Below are 12,583 nucleotides of genomic sequence, written 5' to 3'. Positions count from 1 at the left end.
CTGCACTGCTTGAACCCAGACTAGACATAAGGGGAAAAAAGCCCTACACAACAAGAAGGGGTAAAAAAAAAAAGTTTAAAGTTATTATTAAAAAGTGGCAGAAGGTAGCTTTTTTCACGGATCAGCAATTGATTGGTGCAAAAAGAAAAGAATAGATGTTAGTGCGCCAAGGTGGTGCCTATATAGGTGACGTGGACGTCCCTATGGTGCAGACGCCGCCACCGTTATCACACAGAACCGACCAACACCACCTACTGGCACGCAGGGGGTATTGCTTGAAGAAAAATCTCCTGGATCCAGTACGACGTCTGGGAAATTCAAATGTATGGAATCTGCGGCTAGATGTCTATCAGATACAGTATCTAAAAAGGCTGTTCCCTTCCTAGACAAAAGGAAAAGGTCAAGAGTTTACAGATAGCAACAACTGAGCAGAGCTCAAGGAGACTCCCTCACAAAGGACGTGTGGTTAGAAATCTCAAGTATGGTAGATCTGCAGGGGCAGAGTGGTTCAGGGTCTTGTCTCCGATTGGCAGACGTTTGGGTCTATTAAAACAATGTGAATAGGTTAACAATGACAGTTGCTTCAGCGAGGGCCAGTACCTGCATTACGGAAGTCTTCGAGATGTGGCCAGGGCAACTTGGCCCCAGTTCCCAGAGGCGACCCCGCTCACTAATACCCTGGACGTCATTTTATCCTGTGGGAGAGGTAAGCGTCTGGTCTCTCTCCTTTGCTCTGCCATGCGAAGGGACTCGATCCCCCCATTAGCGCCGGCTTGGGACGCGGACCTTGGGATAGAGTTGGGTCCTGATCAGCGAAAGCGAATTGGGCTGTTGACTCGTAAGGTCTCCTGTAATGCGCGTTTTAAGCTTATACACTTTAATTTTGTCCATCGCACTTACATGACACCTGTCTCCCTCCATCGTATATCGACAGATAGACGTCATAATTGCCCTAGATGTGGGATGGAGAGGGCGGGATTCCTACATCTAGCGTGGGAATGTCCTTTAGTTCAGGATTTCTGGCAGAGGGTGGTGGTCTGCATTGGCCACGCCACACACCTTAGGTTGCATCTGGACCCACTCCACTGTTTGCTAGCGTTAGTACCTAAGCCAAAAAAGAAAGGTCTGTCGTATACATTTTTGCAACTCTTACTGGTTCTGGCGAGGAGACGGGTGGCCATTACTTGGATGGGTCAGAGGGTGCCAGAGATTTCTCATTGGTTGAGGGATGCCAAGGAATGTGCGCTAGCGGAGGAAACTCACATGCAAAGCTCTCGCAAGGATGAGAAGCTCCAGGATGACTTACTCGCCTGGAGGACATTGTGTATGGAGGGGCTGGAGGGGGAGGACTCGGACGCTACTAGCGCTGAGCTGTTTTCCTCTGCGTCCTCAGAGTCTGGCGGTGGGGGGGGAAAGAGTCTGACACGGGGAGTTTGGTAGCAGAATAGGGATCCCTTGTGGTCACGCCGATATTCCTTGATAGGTAGTCCTGTATGTAGCTGAGATTCCCATCCGGCCGCGCGGAATCGCGCTGACCGCGGCCTAGTTGGCCCTTGCATATATCTCCTACTTTATTCGGATCAGCACTAGAAAATGCCATTCATGGGGTAATTAGTTATTGTTAACTGTTATGTAGAATAAGAGTGTAGCATGCGAAAACTGGCGTAGACACTGATGGAGTTTCTAATGACATTTGGAGCGCATATGCAATTTTCCCCACTAATATACATGCTTTACTCCTGCGCCGCCCTGCCTCCGGGATGTGGGCCATGTATGGCTGTGTATCAACGTTGAGACTACTTGTTCCTACTGGTTACATGTCAACTGGGTCGATAACTGTGTGCATTGTACCTTTTTCCTGTCTTCGCCACAATAAAAAATATTTCCCCCAAAAAAAAACAATGACAGTTGCTTAGTACTGCTTGTTTTAAATACCATAGGACTCCCACCATCACAACTGGGAAGATTCAAGCATGTGAACAATACCATGGGACTGCCACCATGACAACGGGAAGATTCAAGCATGTGAATATATGGAAGATTCAATACTGGAGAATTAACAATATCAACTTGCAAAAGGGTGTACTCAAGCATAGTAATTTATAGTCCTTATTTGCCACTGCTCTGTCAATGTGACAAATCAGATGACAAAAGTTAAGATGACAGTGGGCAAAAAAGCAAGTAAGAAATACAGGCACAATAACATGGAGTAAAAGCTATTTAAGGTGGAAATGTTTATAAATTAAGGATTCAGAATGAAGTAAAAGCCTTGAATAAAAATATGTATAAATGAATACATAATCTACATTAATATAACAGGAATGAAGAGGAAATTGTTCTCAGCGATGCCTATGGGACATGGAACCACTGAGCTTGGTGCATCTGGAGTCCAACTAGCATTTTTCCATCTCTACTCTCTCTTTCCCATTCCTTTGGCACATTTCCATCTCCATCTCTCCACTAGACTTTTCTCTAGGTTATCTTCCCCCATCACATTTTATGTCTTATCGTCACCATCAATCCTATTTTGTCTTCTCCCTAACTCGCTTATCCCCCTTTCTCAGCAACTCCCACCATTTACCTCTCCCCACCGTTTCCCCTTGTCACTTTATCTTCTCTCATATCTTAATTATTTTTACCTAACAATAAAGACACTGACCTGGTCTCAACTCATCTATACACACAATGTGCCATTCTATACCTATCATACCTCATGCTACATTCTCTCTGCTCTCCATAACATGTTGCTCAGTCTTCAGATGTTGCCACTCTCTAATTTCCCATCTCTCCCCTTCAGCACCATTTGACCCCTTCCTCCTTTCCCATCTTAGCACCCTTACTGCACCCACCTCTTCCCTCGATACTGACCTATCAATCATCCCCTCGTGAATAAACAGCCCAAAACAGTTCCTTCTGCTACAGTCACCTATTCCTCTACAGCGCATCATTACCACGTTTCTCCCTCCTTGGCATACTCCAACCTCTTCCCACCACAATCTCTTGGTGCTCCTCCTCTGTATACAGACGCATTACTTCTCTTCCCTCTCTATCTTACGCACAGATTTCATCACACATCATTCTTTGCTTAATCTGACAGTCGCCTTCTCTTCACCCATCCCAATTACAACTCACATTAATGACCAACCATCTAGTGCAGCCTCTCTCCCAAAACAGCACTTGTGTTCACACTAACCTGAACTCATCCTCCAACTCACAAGAAAACAGTAATCACACAGCAATACAGCTCTACAACCCATACAAACTCACAGCATACCACAACATACACCTCAAACCCACCAATAACATAGCTCCTACCCATCAGCACAATAGCACTCTCTCACGCACAGTGAATCCAGATGCCCAAGTTGCCTTTATGCATGTGGCAGCTACAAAGAACACCTCCTTTACCAACACCATCAATACACAATGAACCGTAACACCCCTGCACACTTAATATAACATTTTAGTCATCCATCCCATTAGCTACCAAAAAAACACATTCATATTACCACATGGCAATAAAATCTTCAGAATGCTATACTTAAGCACCATATAACTCGCCACCAAACCAATTCACATCTCCAACAGATCTTGATGAACATCCACTCCTAGCAAACTAAATCTCCTTTATGTACACTCTAGAAACTAACAGAATCCTTTGCTCTTCAGTTACCAACTATATAACTAATACCAGCACACTACACCCAATGCAACACATTACCTTTCTCTTCAAAATGCACCATACCAACTTTACACCAATACATTAAACACGAAATGCAACATCACAACACTTATCCTTCCTAAAAGTCAAGAGAACAGCTACTTCCAAAACATCCACTTCAGAACTCTATTATGGCTCTTTCCAACTTATAAACACCCAGGCAAATACAGCATCCACCCATATATAAAATGCCAATAGCACCCTCAACATAACCTGGATAGGCAGATGCTGCAGCCTTTTTACTAATCTTTACTCAACAAAATTCCAGTAAAGTAACAAAAAACGTCTTCACGTAATACACATTCAACCAATCAAGTTTAAGTGACGTATGAACACTCCACATATGTTAGGCAAACCAGAACTGTGTGCTGAACTGGAACATTTACTAACTTTTCTTCAGACTTCACGTTCGACTTCTAGACACTTGAAAACCGATACATCAGACTGAAGAAGTAGCCTACGAAGTACAGCTCCAAAATCAAGAATTCTTAAAGTAGAAGTTTAATAGGTCAATAGGATAAAACCAGATGCCAGGACACAAATTGGACAGCTCAGAAGTATCTTTCAAGATATCGTAAGGGCACAGGTCTACACAACCACGAGCAATCGCTAGGATACGTATGTGACACCCTTAACCAGCTAGTAATGTCATCATGTACATCTACTTGTTCCTGTTACAGCCATTAGAATACAATTTGTCTGTCAACCAGAAGAGGGCTAAAAGGCACCACCCCACCCCGGAAAAATAAAAATAGGAAACCTTTACAGAACAAATCAAGGCTGCAGACAAAAAAGCAGTATGACGCCACGTAACCCACAAAGGGTGCATTATACAATATCAAGAAACACAAAATAACACTTACTTTTTAGGGCAGGATGACTGGGTGCAAGAGAAGTGAGAATCTTGGATGCTGCTTTAACATCTTTGCCTTTAATCAAACTCACAATATCATTAGCAAGTACATTTGTTGCTCCTTGTGCTGGTGTATCTGCATCTCTGGTTCGGGAAACATTTGAAAGGCGAGGGGGAGATCTTGAGAGAGAATTTGATGGCAACATGCTTGTACCAATGCTTGCAGAATACGAGTCAGATAATCGGCGGGAAGAAAACTCTAATGGTATACGTTCTGGTAAGTCTCTTATGTATGTACTTCTAGATTCAGAATCCCATTTCTCATATCTCACTCCCGGCTGGAAAGCATGGGTACCTGGCAACATACTTGTGGTACCAGAGTAGTTAGAGGTCAGGCTTGCACTAAAAGCTTCAGGAGCAGTTTGATACCTTGCACCATAGTCTCTGCTAGATCTCTTTGCCTGCTCGTCAAACAAGCTTCCACTGCTCCTTGTATCTACACCAAAGGTTGTAGGGTTACTTTTGTAATCCCAGTATTCAGGTTTCCGATCATCAATTGAACGTGTGAGGCAAGCAGCAGCACTGCCAGGTACAGGCCCTCGATTATATAGACTGTGTTCATTTCCATAGCCACCAGATGAAAACCTTCCATTTGTCTGAAACCTCATTGAAGGGTCTTGTGATCTGTCCGGTGTTAATGAAAACTGAGCAGCATTAATTGGCGCTCCATGGACTTGTTGAAGATTGTTTTGTTCTGTTGGTTGCCGACCCCAATTATCCATTCCTGAAGTAAACGTGGCCTGCTGAGATAATCCTGGATTCGCATTGCTAGCTCCTGTAGCAAACTGGGTTTGCGGCCAATATCTATTTTGAGCTTCTAATGGTGACTGTGGATTTTGAATTGGAGAGGGATGAACTCCTGTTGAAACAAACCGATATTACACTTCATAACATTTCTTCTTCAGTGACAACAATGAAGCAAGATATAGCATTAAATGTTAATCACAAAACAAAAGCAAGAGAGGAATGTAGATCCTTGAGGAAGAAGAAAAAGTTACTCATGGTAATCATTCTGGAGAGTTTGATTACTTTGATAAAGAAAGATCTTCACCAGAAACCTGAAATCTGGTCTCAGAAAAAGATACTCATTCTTGAATACAAGGGATTAATTAATTATCTTAACTAGTCAACCAATGCAGCAATTAATTGTTGTTAGTATCCCTTTGTTACGTGTGAGCATTGAGCACAGCAGTTACTAACCGGTCTTCTCTTCGGTGGGATTTTGAGTACATTCTTTCTTACTCGAAGCAATACAGTCACTATATATAACCACTTTACACCCCAGTGCTTACATTTTTCACTTGTGTATCATCTTAGTTTTCCACTTGTTTACTTTAACCAGATCAGATTTTTCGAGTAAATAATTTGATTTATATTATGGATTTGACTGTCTCTCCCTAACACTGTAAAGTTACCATTGCTGGATAAATGACTATAATTTTGGATGTGAAGCCCAGAGCCATCCATCAACTCAAGGGGTCACATAGCCAGGACCGAAGAGTAGCACTCTGTAGACTGGGCTCGGGAGGGGTCTGTTATAGGTCTGGTGTGCCCAGAGGGCTTGCAGGATTGGACTAGTGCAAGTTGCATTTTAAGATTTAGAAGCAGCACGGTTCTCTCTGAAGGGCAAACTAGTAAGTTTCTGTAGGGGTATATTTGTTGATAACCCCTAGTCCTCAACATTTTTTATCCTGTCCCAAAAGACCACAGAATAAAGGTTATTTGGCACTCTGTAGACCGTTTTACTCACCACTTTCTTTGCACTCTGCCCTTCACTCACTCTCCACTATTGCTCTCAGGTTTCCCAAAACATCTCAGCAAGGTTCAGACTAGTAAGCCTGAAATGTTTATAAGAATGACAGAAATGTCAAATTCCTCTATTCTGGGCACAGTAGGTCAGTCTCATCACCAAAAGGTTAGTCCAGCTGTGGCAGCCTGCCAGATGTCATACAAGGTTAACAAGACTTACTGTGCGCCAGCACTCCTGATCTATAAGGTGACAATGGCATTTGCAATAACATCAATACCCATGGAATTAAATTAAACCCACTGACCTAAAACTAGGCTTTCAATACCTAAAAAACACAAATTTAGAGTGGTGACTGGTAACTTCATTATGCGGCGAACTGTGGCCTAAGTGGCAATTTTACTGTTCAGGCTTTGCACCATTAAAAATATTGTAATTTTCATTAATTTATAATAAAATATCAAATTACTGCCAGAGCAAATAAATAAAAGCATTTTACACATCAAATCTTTAAAAAAAAAAAAACCTTTGTCGAACAATAGGCTTCAAATGTCATTTAAGTTGTATATAATCTAGTGTTACCACCTAGAGTAAGTGAACAGAGCCAACACAAAGGACAACGCATGAAGGGTAAGTGAGTCTCCTTTATTGAACATTTCAGCCGCCAGTACATCAGCAACTGTCACTATCAAGATTCCCAGACTTCCACAGCATACATCTAGAATTGTGAAATGGAACCTGATGAAGCACTGATGACGGCACAAGATTATAAGATGTCACATCTCCCATCTTTATAAAAACTACTACTAACAAAAGATGAGGACCTAAAATAAGCATAAAATAGTAGTAAACAATTTAAAACAATGTCTGCATGGAAAACCTACAAGTAAAGAGTTTCAGGACATTGTAAACAAACGAAATGTGAAACAAGAATATAACTCATCTGCTGATATGTTCATTCAAATAGGCAAGTATAGGAAGCTGGCTCTGTATATACTAAGGTATAGTGTGGACAAGTCTGAAGAGTCCCCATAAGTATAGCAGATGATAAATTAGGTAAGTACTAACAGCTCTCTTTGTGGTAGTCTGGGTGGGCAGTTAGGCTTATCCAGAGGGTGTGTTAAGCATTTATTGTATTCACTCACTCAAGACTAATAGCACACACTCAGAGTCTGTATCCAGACCAATTAGGTAAGTATAAAAAGGTATACTTATTTTTTAATTCTTAGAACCAAGCAGGGCTTGGTGCAGGTAAGTGAAATACATTCTCAAATGCAAGACTTTTGAAGTAAATGCAGTTGTGGATGGAAATTAACTTATTACAGGTTTGTATTGGATTTCAAAAGAGTTCAAAATACACAGTAATTACTTTTGGATTACTTTTAGATTACATCGGCTACTCAGGGTGGTATTACACTAAACTGATAGTCAGCTCCAGACGATTCATACAAAGTCAGGACTCCTCCTACGACCAGAGGACTCTGATGTTCACCTCTCCCAGGTGACAGCCCTAACCCAGAAGTGATGCACCGGACACCACTTTCAGCTCAAGGGGGTTGGGGAAAGGGATCTGCTCCAGTAACCACCTCAGCAGATCTTTCAGTCCCCTTTGGAACCTAGACATGGTCAGAGAGGTCCCATTGATGCTGGGCTCACTGATAATTCAGTTTGCACAGCAGAACCCACATATACCACCTGGCCTGTTTGCCCAGCAGTATGCAGAAAGTTATCAGACCCAACAGCCTCAGAGTCGATCTCACAGAAATCCTGAACCAAGAGTATCAAAGCCACTAACTTCCTGTAGGTCATCTTACCAATTCTCTTTGTGGTATGGCTGGAGAGTCTCATCGCCTGCATCATAGTCATTGTCTGAATCCATTCCGAACTGGGAATGCAGGATGTGGGTAGTCCCTTGTGGGGGCGGCACAGAGTGGAAGAAGTGCTGCCTCTATCGAAGTCTATCGCGGTCGAACTGGTGAAAAGTCAGACAGGACAATAGGTATCTTGTTTTAGGACATCTATGGAGATTGCATTAGCGTTGCAGTACTGGGAACCAGTATAGATTGTGGCACCAGACGCACAATCAGAACTGCAGCGAGTTGCCCTGGAATGTGGGTGAGGGAGGTCCATCTGGAGCTAAGGGTAAACATGCAGGTGGTATTCCAGATAAAGAACCTCTAAGCTCCATGCGGCTTGAAGTCGTGGCAGAGGTAGATGGCAAGGATCCAAACAGTCAGAGCAGTGCTTGACAGAACTCTTCGATCTGTTTGAGTGACGGACGCCGCAGGAAAATCTGGTGCACCAAGATAAGTTGCAGAATAGGTTCCCGGGTCAATCAACTTTCGGAGCGAGACGGAGATGTATGTGCCGCTCCTTGCCTTCTCAGGGGAAGGTTAGTGTTGGGAAAGGGCCAGATCCTGCAAAGATTTCTTGTGCTTTCCCTTCAACTTACCAGACGACTTTGACGAGACGAAGACTGACCTGTAGAACGACTCCTGTGATTCTGGATCTGAAACAGAACCAGGATAGAAATTTCAACATCCATCAGTCTCATTGCAGAGTCCTTCGCTGCTTGGCAATATTAAGTTTTGCTTGTGGTCTCGAATGGCATTTGGGTTCCTGGAGTTACAATTACTGCAGGCCTTAGAGTCGTGACTTGACCACAGGCAGATTTGATGACAATATGTCATAAAAGTTTACTTTAGATAGTCCTTGCAGGCATTAAAACTTGTTTTGTGAGGTGATGTGAGAAAGTGCCCTCTTTCTGCATGGTTGCCCTCACTTTTTGCTGAATTGCTGATGTGCTTTGACTGAGTGTGTCCTGGGCTCCTGCTAATTCGGTACCCAGGGCCTATATTCTTTCCCTAAAACTTAATTGAAGCCTAAACCCCAACAGGCATCTCTGGCCACAGACCAGCACCTGGTAAATGGTACCACAGGTACCCAGGGCACTGTGACCAGAGAAGGCCTCTAAGGGCTGCAGCACTTATTGTGCCACCATTAGAGGTCCTGTACCATTACACCCACACATTTCCTTTGCAGGCTGCGTGTTGTGGTGCAGAACAAAGTTAAGAGTCGACATGGCACACATCTCTGTGCGCCATGCCAACAACCCACTGCCCTGGCATAGATCAGTCACCCGTATAGCTGGGTGCACTATGCCAGTGGAGAGAGTACAGGTCAATGTGCCCTTTACCCCTACTGCATCCAAGTCCATTCTTAGACATTGTAAGTGCAGTGCTGCCATTAAGAGTATATGATGCTCGGAGTTTGTCATTACGAACTCCACATCACCATAATAGCCACACTGAAAACTGAAGTTTGGTATCAAACTTCTCAGCACATTAAACCCACACTGATGCCAGTGTGGGATTTAATGAAAAATGCACACAGAGGGCATCTTAGAGATACACCCTGAAAACGAACCTACCACTAGTGTCCAGGCTGAGTGGCTATTTTCAGCTGCCACCACCAGACATGCTTCTGATCCCTGTGTTGAGAGCCTGCTGCTCTGAGGCCTGAAACAATGCACCTTCTGGGATGAGGTGCCAAGCCTCCTCCCCCAGGATGGGTAGGGTTGACGAAGGGGAAGTTTCAAAGGCTTGCTGCCTTGTGAGCTTTCCCAAGCCAATTGCTGCTTTCAGCAACTGGTTCCGACTGGTTCTGACCCCCACTTTGGGTGGAAGAACCGGCAGGAAAAACAAGTGAGGAAGAGGTGCGCCCTCCTCTGCCAACTCCACCCCTCAGGTGGGGGAGGCGAGGGGATGCACAACTCTCAGTCCCCGCCATCTTGCAGATGGGGGACTCAGCCAACCAAGGACAGTCTCATGCCCCCTCCCAGTGACATAAAGGGGGTGTATCAACCCCAGGTAAGGGACCTATTGGTCCCCACCTTTTTACCTACCTGTAACATCCCTAAATCTAGTATTTAGGGGTACTCCTGAACCTTGCTTCCTCAGAAAAGAAGAAACTACAAGAAGAAGAAGGACCGAACAGCCGTGCAGAAGCTAAAAAGAGGAAGACGCCCACTTACTTGGCCCCAGCCCTACCGGCCTGTCTCCACCACGAACCTGCTCCTGCGAAATCCCGGTGTGTCCTGCAGCCAGCAACCTCGAAAACCCTGGAGGACCTACCTGCCTTCAACCCCAAAGACGGTGTCTCCCGTGAACACAGGATTTGTTCATCTGCAACCTCTGGTTCTGGCCAAACATCGCAGATCCACCCAACTCTGCACCCACCGTCCACAGCCCGAGCTCGAATAGGCAAACATCATGATGATGTCCCCCCCGGCGATCCTAACCCGAGATCCGGCGACCCCTGACCTTCCTCAAGCCTCCAGCAGATGCCTGCAGCTTAACCTGGGACCAGGAGCTGGTAGTAAAGATCCGACCCCAAAAGGCACCCCTGCATCAGACGCCCCACGACCTTGGGTGGCCAAACCGACTGTGCCTAACCAAACCCTAACTTCCCAACCTTTTTTTTTTTTACAACAAGTTTTGTCAGCAAGCACAATGGGCCTGGGGAGGCCAGGAAGCCAACCAATACAAGATACATGTACATGAATAAGATGTTGTCTTTTTTTTTTAACATCAATCAAAAAATTGTACAACGAAATAGCATAACGCCCCAACCGGGATCTGTAGTGTCACATTACTTCTGCATTGCATATCACATATTACGTCAAGCCACATTACTCTATTATTCATACACCTACACCCAATGCATATCCCCACCTCCATTGTCGCACATATTAATCTACTGAGGCCACTAAGATAGGCTTCAAAAGCAGCCCACGATAATCCGCCCACATCTTCCAAATCTTTAGATGCTTCTGCAGGAATACTCTCGCTTTAAAAATTGGCATCTCCAACCCCATGCAAAAATCGAGACCCTTTTTCAAAACCCAATCAGTGGTGGGGACGCTATTTTCCATGCCCTTGCAATATCCTGCTTAGCCAATGTAAGACCCAGTAGTGTAGATCTTACCCCGATGTCATTGATAATGTGGAGGAAGGCCGTGCGAGGTGTGTATGGAATGTCCCACCCGAGAACCTCTGACAAACAGAAAATGGAGTGTGGTGCACTGCCACATCATGTGTATAAGAGTACTATCGGACATTTGGCACTGCAGGCAAAGTGGTGATGCAATATGTCCGGCCCGCCAGAGCTTATACCTGGTGTAATAGACCCTATGAAGATATTTAAATTGGATATACTGTAATCGCGTCGCAGTGTTGAATCCCCATAGTTCTTGGAGATTCCAGAGCCTCTTTCCAGTCTTCATCGTCTAGTGGGCAGATATCCTGCTGTCACTCTGCACGTTTTTTCTAGAGTAGTGGGACTCTGTTACTAATGTGCAATAACTGAGTAATCTTATGTTCCCCCAGAAATCCCAATAATACTTTGGTTTAGATGGGGCTGAATTCAGGCACCGTTTCCTGATGTGTGAGATATGGGGAAAATGCATGATGGAACTGGAGGTACCTATAGAGTTGCAATTTGTCCATTGTATATTCTTGTTGCAGTTCTTGAAAGGACCTCAGTGTCTGACCACGAAGGACATCGCCCATCCTAGAAATACCTATGGCTACGCACCCGGCGAAACCGGTTAGCCCCGCCAGGGAAGGAAGGAGAATATTGTGCCATAGAGGCATCTCTTTTGCTATTCGCCCCCACCATCCCATTTGTTGTAAAGATCTCTTCCAAATCTTAAACACCGTGGTGGTAGCCGGAGGCAGTGCTTTCAGGGCCGAGCTCTTATAGACAATCATATGAAATGACTGATTGCCCATCTGTAGACGGTCAAGTGCATAAGCAGGATCACCTCTATCCCCATACCACCAATCGTTCAGGATAAAAAGATGAGAGGCTGCATAATATGCTTCAACATCTGGTGTTGCTATGCCTCTACAATAAGAGGATTGGAAGCATGTTTTAAGTGCCACCCTAGCTACCCCGACCCCCGGAGAAAATGGCGAAGAATGGAATTGAGTTGTCTGAACCAAATGGGAGGGATCAGATATGGGTGGTTTTGGAGCTGGTATAGTAAGTGAGGCAATGTGACCATCTTAAAGATGGTGGATCTACCAAATAGGGAGAGCGGTAGATGAGACCAGGAGTGGGTCTGTTCCTTGATCTGTGCCCACAGCGGGGCTAGGTTCTTTTCCCAAGATATAGGTTGGGGGGACAGCAGAAAGACCCC

The 12,583-nt window shown here is 44.6% G+C and overlaps 1 protein-coding gene across 2 annotated transcripts in view; it reads right to left on the bottom strand.

Moving 5' to 3' along the window:
• Window positions 1-12,583, bottom strand: part of LOC144828936 (uncharacterized) — a 410,356-nt gene that overhangs the window by 15,244 nt on the left and 382,529 nt on the right. For both annotated transcript variants that reach the window (XM_078687588.1, XM_078687589.1), the window contains one exon: window positions 4,585-5,493. In XM_078687588.1, coding sequence (XP_078543714.1) covers window positions 4,585-5,493 — 909 coding nt within the window. The remainder of the gene's footprint in view (window positions 1-4,584; window positions 5,494-12,583) is intronic.

The sequence above is a fragment of the Lissotriton helveticus genome, chromosome 4_1 (genome assembly GCF_964261635.1).
Source record: "Lissotriton helveticus chromosome 4_1, aLisHel1.1, whole genome shotgun sequence".
NCBI classification, from domain to species: Eukaryota; Metazoa; Chordata; class Amphibia; order Caudata; family Salamandridae; genus Lissotriton; species Lissotriton helveticus.
The sequence above is the reverse complement of the archived record's forward strand: the minus strand, read 5'-3'. Positions and strand labels throughout refer to the sequence as shown.